Here is an 11,125-nt window from a genome sequence, read left to right as displayed (position 1 = left end):
AGCAGGGAAGAAGCTGTTCTTGAGTTGGTCGGTGCGTGTCCTCAGACTTTTGTACCTTTTTCCCGACGGAAGAAGGTGGAAGAGAGAATGTCCGGGGTGCGTGGGGTCCTTGATCATGCTGGCTGCTTTTCCCGAGGCAGCGGGAAGTGTAGACAGAGTCAATGGATGGGAGGCTGGTTTGCGTGATGGATTGGGCTACATTCACAAACTTTTGTAGTTCCTTGCGGTCTTGGGCAGAGCAGGAGCCCATACCAAGCTGTGATACACCCAGAAAGAATGCTTTCTATGGGGCATCTGTAAAAGTTGGTGAGAGTCGTAGCGGACATGCCAAATTTCCTTAGTCTTCTGAGAAAGTAGAGGCGTTGGTGGGGCTTTCTTAACTATAGTGTCGGCATGGGGGGGACCAGGACAGGTTGTTGGTGATCTGGATACCTAAAAACCTGAAGCTCTTGACCAGGAACAGGCTCCACCCACAAGTCCAATGGGATCATAAACCCCACGACACTTTGGGGTGGCATAGTGGTTAGCACTGCTGCCTCACAGCACCAGGGACCCGGGTTCAATTCCCGGCTTGGGTCACTGTGCGGAGTCTGCAAGTGTTGCCCCCGTGTCTGCGTGGGTTTTCTCCGGGTGCTCCGGTTTCTTCCCACATTCCAAAGATGTGCCGGTTAGGTGGATTGGCCATGCTAAATTGCCCCTTCGTGTCCAAAGATGTGTAGGTTAGGTGGATTGGCCGTGCTAAATTGCCCCTTAGTGTCCAAAGATGTGCGGGTTAGGTGGATTGGCCATGCTAAATTGCCCCTTCGTGTCCAAAGATGTGCTGGTTAGGTGGATTGGCCGTGCTAAATTGCCCCTTAGTGTCCAAAGATGTGCAGGTTAGGTGGATTGGCCATGCTAAATTGCCCCTTCGTGTCCAAAGATGTGCTGGTTAGGTGGATTGGCCGTGCTAAATTGCCCCTTAGTGTCCAAAGATGTGTAGGTTAGGTGGATTGGCCATGCTAAATTGTCCCTTCATGTCCAAAGATGTGCAGGTTAGGTGGATTGGCCATGCTAAATTGCCCCTTAGTGTCCAAAGATGTGCAGGTTAAGGTGGATTGGCCATGCTAAATTGTCCCTCAGTGTCCAAAGATGTGTAGGTTAGGTGGATTGGCCATGCTAAATTGCCCCTTAGTGTCCAAAGATGTGCAGGTTAAGGTGGATTGGCCATGCTAAATTGCCCCTTAGTGTCCAAAGATGTGTAGGTTCGGGGGATTGGCCATGCTAAATTGCCCCTTAGTGTCCAAAGATGTGCAGGTTAGGTGGATTGGCCATGCTAAATTGCCCCTTAGTGTCCAAAGATGTGCAGGTTAGGTGGATTGGCCATGCTAAATTGCCCCCTAGTGTCCAAAGATGTGCGGGTTAGGGGGATTGGCCATGCTAAATTGAACCTCGTGTCAGGGGATTAACAGGGCAAATGTGTGGGTTACGAGAATAGGGTGGGCTTGTCGTCGGTGGAGACTCGATGGGCCAAATGGCCTCCTCCTGCACTGTCGGGATTCTGAAGATTCAGTAACAATTCGGGACACCAGTTGCAGACAGACTGGCACCGATGAAAATTCTGCAGGGGGGAAAGTGATTGAAAGACATTTCTTCAAGGCGCAGTATCGTCAAGCGGGCGTACACTCTGAGATTGCTAACTGTGTTTCCCCTTTCTCTCTCTCTCTCTCTCTGCCGCACTCCCCCCCCCCCCAACACCCCCCCCCCCCCCCCGCCAGCTTGAGGAGGGACGGCTATACGGTGCAAGTCAGCGTCAATGACTACTTGGATATTTATTGCCCTCACTACAACGGCTCGGTCCCGGAACACAGAGTGGAACAATACATTCTCTACATGGTTAACCATGAGGGCTACAGGACCTGCAACCCCGACCTGGGCTTCAAGCGCTGGGAGTGCAACCGCCCCCGCTCCCCACACAGCCCCATCAAATTCTCCGAGAAATTCCAGCGCTATAGCGCCTTCTCCCTGGGCTACGAGTTCCACGCCGGGCAGGAATATTATTACATCTGTGAGTAAACCTTCTCTTCTCCGTCACTCCCCACCCCCCCCGGGTAACCCGTGCCTCCAACGCCATTTAGGCACCCCCGGGAGCCACGCAGAGATGACACCTCGGGCCTCCGTCACCGGGCTTTAGAATATCTCTGGAATCTCTCGACCCAGCCTCCAGTTTCGGCGCTCACTCTGCTCTCCGCCGGAAGAAGCGAGCACAGTGAGCGTGGATGAGTTGCCGGATTCTCGGAGTTGAAAGCGGGAGTCGGTGGGAGGGACTTTAACGGGCTCGAGCGAGAGTGGGAATTCACGCCTGTGGTTGACGGGCATTTCCGTTGTCTGTCCCACACCCGCTCCGATTCCGTGGTGGGTGGCGGGGGGGGGGGGGGGGGAGGGGACAGTAGAATTCCGGCGGATGGGTCGGGGGGGGGGTGTTGGGGGAGGGACAGAGGTGGGGGACGAGGTGGAGAAAGAGAGGGTAACACACAAACTAGAAGCAGGAGTAGGCCATTTGGCCCTTCGAGCCCAGTGAGCGTGGATGAGTTGCCAGACTCTCGAATACAGGAAAAACGGGAGCAGGGTTGCACGCGAGGGGTGGGGAGTTGAGGGGCGGGATTTTAACAGGGCCTGCTCGAGCGTGACCGGAAATTCCCACCGGAGGTTAACGGTGGTTTCTGTTCTCTGCCCCTCTCCCGCTCCGGTGCTGGAGCGGGCGGTGGAGGTGGTAGAATTCCGGCGGGAATGGGTCGGGGGGATTGGGGCAGGAGGAGAGGTGGGGGTGGAGGTGGAGAGAGAAAGAGAGAGGGTAACACAGAAACATAGATACTAGAAGCAGGAGGAGGCCATTCGGCCCTTCCAGGCTGCTCCGCCATTCATTCTGAATTCACGGCTGATTATCAAATCCAATATCCTGATTTCTGCCCCCGCCCCCCACCAAAGTAGAGGGAGGAGGGAAAAGGGAGAAAGGAGAGAAGGGAGGGGGAGGGAAGGGAGGGGGAAAGAGCCAGAGAGAAAGGTTTGGAGGGAAAGGGAGAGAAGAGTGAGGGGGCAGGAGGAAGTAACAGGGGTGAGCGACGGAGCGGAAAATGGGGGGCAGAGGGAGAAGGGGGAGGTAAGAGACAGCGGGGGGACATAGGGAAATGAGGGGTAGGAATGTGAGGGAGGACAGGAGAGGAGGAGAGACAGACAGAGACAGAGAGAGATGGAGAGGTTTAGGGAGGGAATTCCAGAGTTTAGGGCCCCCCAGGCAGCTGAAGGCACGGCCGCTAATGGCGGAGCGATGGGAATCGGGGGATGCTCGAGAGGCCGGAATTGGAGGAGCGCAGAGATCTCGGAGGGTTGTAGGGGATGGAGGAGGTTACAGAGATAGGGAGGGGGTGTAGGGGCTGGAGGAGGTGACAGAGATAGGGAGGGGGTGTAGGGGCTGGAGGGGGTTACAGAAATAGAGAGGGGGTGTAGGGGCTGGAGGAGGTTACAGAGATAGGGAGGGGGTGTAGGGACTGGAGGAGGTTACAGAGATAGGGAGGGGGTGTAGAGGGCTGGAGGAGGTTACAGAGATAGGGAGGGGGTGTAGGGGGCTGGAGGAGGTCACAGAGATAGGGAGGGGGTGTAGGGGGCTGGAGGAGGTCACAGAGATAGGGAGGGGGGCGTCGGGGCTGGAGGAGGTTACACAGATAGGGAGGGGGTGTAGGAGCTGGAGGGCGTTACAGAGATAGGGAGGGGGTGTAGGGGCTGGAGGAGGTTACAGAGATAGGGAGGGGGTGTAGGGGCTGGAGGAGGTTACAGAGATAGGGAGGGGGTGTAGGGGCTGGAGGAGGTTACAGAGATAGGGAGGGGTGTAGGGGCTGGAGGAGGTTACAGAGATACGGAGGAGGGTGTAGGGGCTGGAGGAGGTTACAGAGATAGGGAGGAGGTGTAGGGGCTGGAGGAGGTTACAGAGATAGGGAGGGGGGTGTAGGGGCTGGAGGAGGTTACAGAGATATGAAGGGGGTGTAGGGGCTGGAGGAGGTTACAGAGATAGGGAGGAGGTGTAGGGGCTGGAGGAGGTTACAGAGATAGGGAGTGGGTGTAGGGGCTGGAGGAGGTTACAGAGATAGGGAGGAGGTGTAGGGGCTGGAGGAGGTTACAGAGATAGGGAGGGGGGTGTAGGGGCTGGAGGAGGTTACAGAGATATGAAGGGGGTGTAGGGGCTGGAGGAGGTTACAGAGATAGGGAGGGGGTGTAGGGGCTGGAGGAGGTTACAGGGATAGGGAGGGGGTGTAGGGGCTGGAGGAGGTTACAGAGATAGGGAGGAGGTGTAGGGGCTGGAGGATGTTACAGAGATAGGGAGGGGGTGTAGGGGCTGGAGGAGGTTACAGAGATAGGGAGGGGGGTGTAGGGGCTGGAGGAGGTTACAGAGATAGGGAGGGGGTGTAGGGGCTGGAGGGGGTTACAGAGATAGGGAGGAGGTGTAGGGGCTGGAGGAGGTTACAGAGATAGGGAGTGGGTGTAGGGGCTGGAGGGGGTTACAGAGATATGAAGGGGGTGTAGGGGCTGGAGGAGGTTACAGAGATAGGGAGGGGGTGTAGGGGCTGGAGGAGGTTACAGAGATCGGGAGGGGGTGTAGGGGCTGGAGGAGGTTACAGAGATAGGGAGGGGGTGTAGGGGCTGGAGGAGGTTACAGAGATAGGGAGGAGGTGTAGGGGCTGGAGGAGGTTACAGAGATAGGGAGGGGGTGTAGGGGCTGGAGGGGGTTACAGAGATATGGAGGGGGTGTAGGGGCTGGAGGGGGTTACAGAGATAGGGAGGGGGTGTAGGGGCTGGAGGAGGTTACAGAGATAGGGAGGGGGTGTAGGGGCTGGAGGGGGTTACAGAGATATGAAGGGGGTGTAGGGGCTGGAGGAGGTTACAGAGATAGGGAGGGGGTGTAGGGGCTGGAGGAGGTTACAGAGATAGGGAGGGGGTGTAGGGGCTGGAGGAGGTTACAGAGATAGGGAGGGGGTGTAGGGGCTGGAGGGGGTTACAGAGATAGGGAGGGGGTGTAGGGGCTGGAGGAGGTTACAGAGATCGGGAGGGGGTGTAGGGGCTGGAGGGGGTTACAGAGATAGGGAGGGGGTGTAGGGGCTGGAGGAGGTTACAGAGATAGGGAGGAGGTGTAGGGGCTGGAGGAGGTTACAGAGATAGGGAGGGGGTGTAGGGGCTGGAGGAGGTTACAGAGATAGGGAGGGGGTGTAGGGGCTGGAGGAGGTTACAGAGATAGGGAGGGGGTGTAGGGGCTGGAGGGGGTTACAGAGATAGGGAGGAGGTGTAGGGGCTGGAGGAGGTTACAGAGATAGGGAGGGGGTGTAGGGGCTGGAGGAGGTTACAGAGATAGGGAGGGGGGGTAGGGGCTGGAGGAGGTTACAGAGATAGGGAGGGGGGGTAGGGGCTGGAGGGGGTTACAGAGATAGGGAGGGGGGGTAGGGGCTGGAGGAGGTTACAGAGATAGGGAGGGGGTGTAGGGGCTGGAGGAGGTTACAGAGATAGGGAGGGGGGGTAGGGGCTGGAGGAGGTTACAGAGATAGGGAGGGGGTGTGGGGCTGGAGGAGGTTACAGAGATAGGGAGGGGGTGTAGGGGCTGGAGGAGGTTACAGAGATAGGGAGGGGGTGTAGGGGCTGGAGGAGGTTACAGAGATAGGGAGGGGGGGTAGGGGCTGGAGGAGTTTACAGAGATAGGGAGGGGGTGTGGGGCTGGAGGAGGTTACAGAGATAGGGAGGGGGTGTAGGGGCTGGAGGAGGTTACAGAGATAGGGAGGGGGTGTAGGGGTTGGAGGGGATTACAGAGATAGGGAGGGGGTGTAGGGGCTGGAGGAGGTTACAGAGATAGGGAGGGGGTGTAGGGGCTGGAGGAGGTTACAGAGATAGGGAGGGGGTGTAGGGGCTGGAGGAGGTTACAGAGATTGGGAGGGGGTGTAGGGGCTGGAGGGGGTTACAGAGATAGGGAGGGGGTGTAGGGGCTGGAGGAGGTTACAGAGATCGGGAGGGGGTGTAGGGGCTGGAGGGGGTTACAGAGATAGGGAGGGGGTGTAGGGGCTGGAGGAGGTTACAGAGATAGGGAGGAGGTGTAGGGGCTGGAGGAGGTTACAGAGATAGGGAGGGGGTGTAGGGGCTGGAGGAGGTTACAGAGATAGGGAGGGGGTGTAGGGGCTGGAGGAGGTTACAGAGATAGGGAGGGGGTGTAGGGGCTGGAGGGGGTTACAGAGATAGGGAGAAGGTGTAGGGGCTGGAGGAGGTTACAGAGATAGGGAGGGGGTGTAGGGGCTGGAGGAGGTTACAGAGATAGGGAGGGGGGTAGGGGCTGGAGGAGGTTACAGAGATAGGGAGGGGGGGTAGGGGCTGGAGGGGGTTACAGAGATAGGGAGGGGGGGTAGGGGCTGGAGGAGGTTACAGAGATAGGGAGGGGGTGTAGGGGCTGGAGGAGGTTACAGAGATAGGGAGGGGGTGTCGGGGCTGGAGGAGGTTACAGAGATAGGGAGGGGGTGTAGGGGCTGGAGGAGGTTACAGAGATAGGGAGGGAGTGTAGGGGCTGGAGGAGGTTACAGAGATAGGGAGGGGGTGTAGGGGCTGGAGGGGGTTACAGAGATAGGGAGGAGGTGTAGGGGCTGGAGGAGGTTACAGAGATAGGGAGGGGGTGTAGGGGCTGGAGGAGGTTACAGAGATAGGGAGGGGGTGTGGGGGCTGGAGGAGGTTACAGAGATAGGGAGGGGGTGTAGGGGCTGGAGGAGGTTACAGAGATAGGGAGAGGGGTGTAGGGGCTGGAGGAGGTTACAGAGATAGGGAGGGGGTGTAGAGGCTGGAGGAGGTTACAGAGATAGGGAGGGGGTGTAGGGGCTGGAGGAGGTTACAGAGATAGGGAGGGGGTGTAGCGGCTGGAGGAGGTTACAGAGATAGGGAGGGGGTGTAGGGGCTGGAGGAGGTTACAGAGATAGGGAGGGGGTGTAGGGGCTGGAGGAGGTTACAGAGATAGGGAGGGGGTGTAGGGGCTGGAGGAGGTTACAGAGATAGGGAGGGGGTGTAGGGGCTGGAGGGGGTTACAGAGATAGGGAGGAAGGATGAATCTTAGTGAATATTTGTTCCTGTGTTCCAGCCACCCCGACGCATCATCATGGCCACACCTGTCTGAAGATGAAAGTGTTCGTCTGTTGTGCAACATGTAAGTATTACCTCCCCCCCCCCCCACCCCCCGCCCCCCGCCCCCCGAGGACTGCGTTTAACCCGCGCCCTGCGCCAACTGGGGAGGTACCAGGGCGCTTTCCAGCCAATGAATTCAGGTCACGTGGAAACGACCCAGTTTGTGCACAGTAAGATCCCAGAACCGTCACTCTGACAATGACCCAAATCCTCAGATCTGTTTCGTCAGGTTGTTTGAGGGATAAACTCAGAAACCAGCTCTGAACCTCCCACAGTGCGGCGCTCCCTCAGCACTGACCCTCCCACAGTGCAGCGCTCCCTCAGCACTGACCCTCCCACAGTGCGGCGCTCCCTCAGCACTGACCCTCCCACAGTGCGGCACTCCCTCAGCACTGACCCTCCCACAGTGCGGCGCTCCCTCAGCACTGACCCTCCCACAGTGCGGCGCTCCCTCAGCACTGAACCTCCCACAGTGCGGCGCTCCCTCAGCACTGACCCTCCCACAGTGCGGCGCTCCCTCAGCACCGACCCTCCCACAGTGCGGCGCTCCCTCAGCACTGACCCTCCCACAGTGCGGCGCTCCCTCAGCACCGACCCTCCCACAGTGCGGCGCTCCCTCAGCACCGACCCTCCCACAGTGCGACGCTCCCTCAGCACCGACCCTCCCACAGTGCGGCGCTCCCTCAGCACTGACCCTCCCACAGTGCGGCGCTCCCTCAGCACTGACCCTCCCACAGTGCGGCGCTCCCTCAGCACTGACCCTCCCACAGTGCGGCGCTCCCTCAGCACTGACCCTCCCACAGTGCGGCGCTCCCTCAGCACTGACCCTCCCACAGTGCGGCGCTCCCGCAGCACTGACCCTCCCACAGTGCGACGCTCCCTCAGCACTGACCCTCTCACAGTGCGGCGCTCCCTCAGCACCGACCCTCCCACAGTGCGGCACTCCCTCAGCACTGACCCTCCCACAGTGCGGCACTCCCTCAGCACTGACCCTCCCACAGTGCGGCGCTCCCTCAGCACTGACCCTCCCACGGTGCGACGCTCCCTCAGCACTGACCCTCCCACAGTGCGGCGCTCCCTCTACACTGATCCTTCGCCCCTTCCCTCATCTGGTTGAACTTTGCCCTTTTTATCTTTCTGTCACAGCTTCACATCCGAGTGAGAAACTTGTTCCGACGCCCCCGCAGTTCACCGTGGGTCATGACTTGAAGACCATAGATGATTTGGGTGAGTCACATGGTGTCCGGGTGCGCCGTGGTAATCTCCACTCCCAGTGTGAGGCGTGGTTAGATGGATGGTTTTTGATGGAGAGTTAGGGGATTAGAGGGAGGGTCTTCGATGGAGAGTTAGGGGATTAGAGGGAGGGTCTTTGATGGAGAGTTAGGGGATTAGAGGGATGGTCTTCGATGGAGAGTTAGGGGATTAGAGGGATGGTCTTCGATGGAGAGTTAGGGGATTAGAGGGAGGGTCTTTGATGGAGAGAGGGGATTAGAGGGAGGGTCTTTGATGGAGAGTTAGGGGATTAGAGGGAGGGTCTTTGATGGAGAGTTAGGGGATTAGAGGGATGGTCTTCGATGGGAGAGTTAGGGGATTAGAGGGATGGTCTTCGATGGAGAGACAGGGAGAGAGAGAGAGAGACAGACCGACAGACAGAGAGAGAGAGAGTGGGTGACAGAGAGTTGGAGAGAGAAAAAGGGAGATTAAGTAAGGGAGAGAGAGAGAGGGAGAGACCGAGAAACAGAGAGAGACTGAGTGAGAGACATCGAGCAAGAGAGAGAGGGAGACCAAATGAGAGAGAGAGAGATGAAGAGACTGAGAGAGGGAGAGAGATCGAGAGAAAGAGCAAGAGGGAGATGATGAGAGAGTGAGGCACAGAGAGAGAGAGGGAGCGGTGGAAAGATTTAGGGAGGGAATTCCAGAGCTTGGGGCCCCCAGGCAGCTGAAGGCACGGCCGCCAATGGCGGAGCGATGGACAGCAGTTGGGAAGAGGGTGGGGGTGGAGGAAGCAGTGTCGGGGACGGTGCGGAGGGCGCGAGGCGGGGTTGGGGGCTACAGGCGGTCCCCCCCCCCACCCCGGAGCTCGTCCACGATTCTGACCACCTCTCGTCCTCCCTCCTGCAGACACCTTCAAGCCGGAAGTCCCCAAGTTGGAGAAGAGTGTGAGCGGGAGCAGTCCCAGCAGAAAGCACCTCAAACTCACCGTGGTCCTCGCCTTGCTGCTGCTCTTGACTGTCCTGGCCTCTTAGCTTGGCCGCACCGGGGCCCTCGATGCTGGAGGGGCCCGCACCCTGCGGGAGAGCGGACGGACATAAGCTCTGGCGGGGGCATGGGGAGAGGGGGGTGGTGGTGGAGGGATGCACCAAACTTCCACCCTTTCAACCACCCCCCCCCTTCCTCCCTCTCCCTCCCTTTCTCCCCCTCCCCTTCCGAGGTCCGTCACCGTGAACTCTGACCTTTCGCATCAGGACATAAACTCTCCTACGCCGGGGGGCGGGCGGGGAGGGGATGGGAGAATAAAAAAGAACCAAAAGAAAGAACAAAAGAGAAACGGAACGACTCCAAATCCCGCAAGAGTCCTGAATCAAGGTGATGGAGTCACGGAACGCACGACGGGGACTCAATATCGAACTAGAACACCGATTTAAAACAAAACCACACACACACACACACACACGCTTAGAAAAGAGAAAATCGACAAAAAAAAAACAAGTTTTTACAAAGAAGAAAGGATCGGGAGAGGCCAGCGGTGGAAACAGGCCCGTCGGAGGCCGGAAGGTCGCTTGGCAACGGAAACAAAATGGCTGCCGGACAAAGGGAGATGTCAAAATGTGGCTCTCTCTCCTCTCGCAAAGCTCTTGTGCTCGAGGGTGCGGGGGAGGGGGGAATGCGTGTGGATTTACACCTCAACGTGTCAGCTTTTTAATTTCCTTCGAGGTGCCACCCCCCAGCCCTGACCCCGCTTCTCCAGCCGTGGGCAGGTGGGGAGGGCGGCCATTTTGTGACCTCTGTCTCGAAGAAGAGGGATTTCTGGGGAATGAGGGTGAGGGAGGGGGAAGGGGAGGGGGGTAGGGTTGTGGGATTGTTTTTCTGGGAATCGCGGATCCACTGGCCTGGGGGTCGGGGGGGGGGGGGGTGTTCAAGGGGTCGGAGAGGGGGTTTGAGAGGTCAATTCTAAGGCCCACGGATGGTCCAGAGTTGGACATTCCGGAGGGAGGGAAGGTTGAAATCAGGGTAGAATTCTGCGGGCGAGGGAGACGGAAGGTGCCGGAATGGACCACCAGTGTTGGGGGGACAGTGTCAAGGGAGCTTTACTCTGTATCTAACCCCTTGTGGTACCTGTCCTGGGAGTGTTTGATGGGGACAGTGTAGAGGGAGCTTTACTCTGTATCTAACCCCATGCTACACCTGTCCTGGGAGCGTTTGATGGGGGACAGTGTAGAGGGAGCTTTACTCTGTATCTAACCCCGTGCTGTACCTGTCCTGGGAGTGTTTGATGGGGACAGTGTCGAGGGAGCTTTACTCTGTATCTAACCCTGTGCTGTACCTGTCCTGGGAGTGTTTGATGGGGACAGTGTCGAGGGAGCTTTACTCTGTATCTAACCCCGTGCTGTACCTGTCTTGGGAGTGTTTGATGGGGGACAGTGTAGAGGGAGCTTTACTCTGTATCTCACCCCGTGCTGTACCTGTCCTGGGCGTGTTTGATGGGGGACAGTGTAGAGGGAGCTTTACTCTGTATCTAACCCCGTGCTGTACCTGTCCTGGGAGTGTTTGATGGGGACAGTGTAGAGGGAGCTTTACTCTGTATCTAACCCCGTGCTGTACCTGTCCTGGGAGTGTTTGATGGGGACATTGTAGAGGGAGCTTTACTCTGTATCTAACCCCGTGCTGTACCTGTCCTGGAGTGTTTGATGGGGACAGTGTAGAGGGAGCTTTACTCTGTATCTAACCCCGT

At 58.1% G+C, this 11,125-nt stretch overlaps 1 protein-coding gene across 1 annotated transcript; it reads left to right on the top strand.

Annotated features, from left to right (window-relative positions):
* The first annotated feature begins 1,760 nt into the window (after positions 1-1,760).
* Positions 1,761-9,853, top strand: efna3b (ephrin-A3b). The gene is made up of 4 exons (XM_078205079.1): positions 1,761-2,044; positions 7,130-7,195; positions 8,320-8,400; positions 9,295-9,853. The coding sequence occupies exons 1-4, from the start codon at positions 1,870-1,872 to the stop codon at positions 9,417-9,419; spliced, it is 447 nt and encodes a 148-aa protein (XP_078061205.1). The 5' UTR covers positions 1,761-1,869; the 3' UTR covers positions 9,420-9,853.
* Positions 9,854-11,125: the final 1,272 nt, after the last annotated feature.

The sequence above is a fragment of the Mustelus asterias genome, unplaced genomic scaffold, assembly GCF_964213995.1.
Source record: "Mustelus asterias unplaced genomic scaffold, sMusAst1.hap1.1 HAP1_SCAFFOLD_558, whole genome shotgun sequence".
NCBI classification, from domain to species: domain Eukaryota; kingdom Metazoa; phylum Chordata; class Chondrichthyes; order Carcharhiniformes; family Triakidae; genus Mustelus; species Mustelus asterias.
The sequence above is the reverse complement of the archived record's forward strand: the minus strand, read 5'-3'. Positions and strand labels throughout refer to the sequence as shown.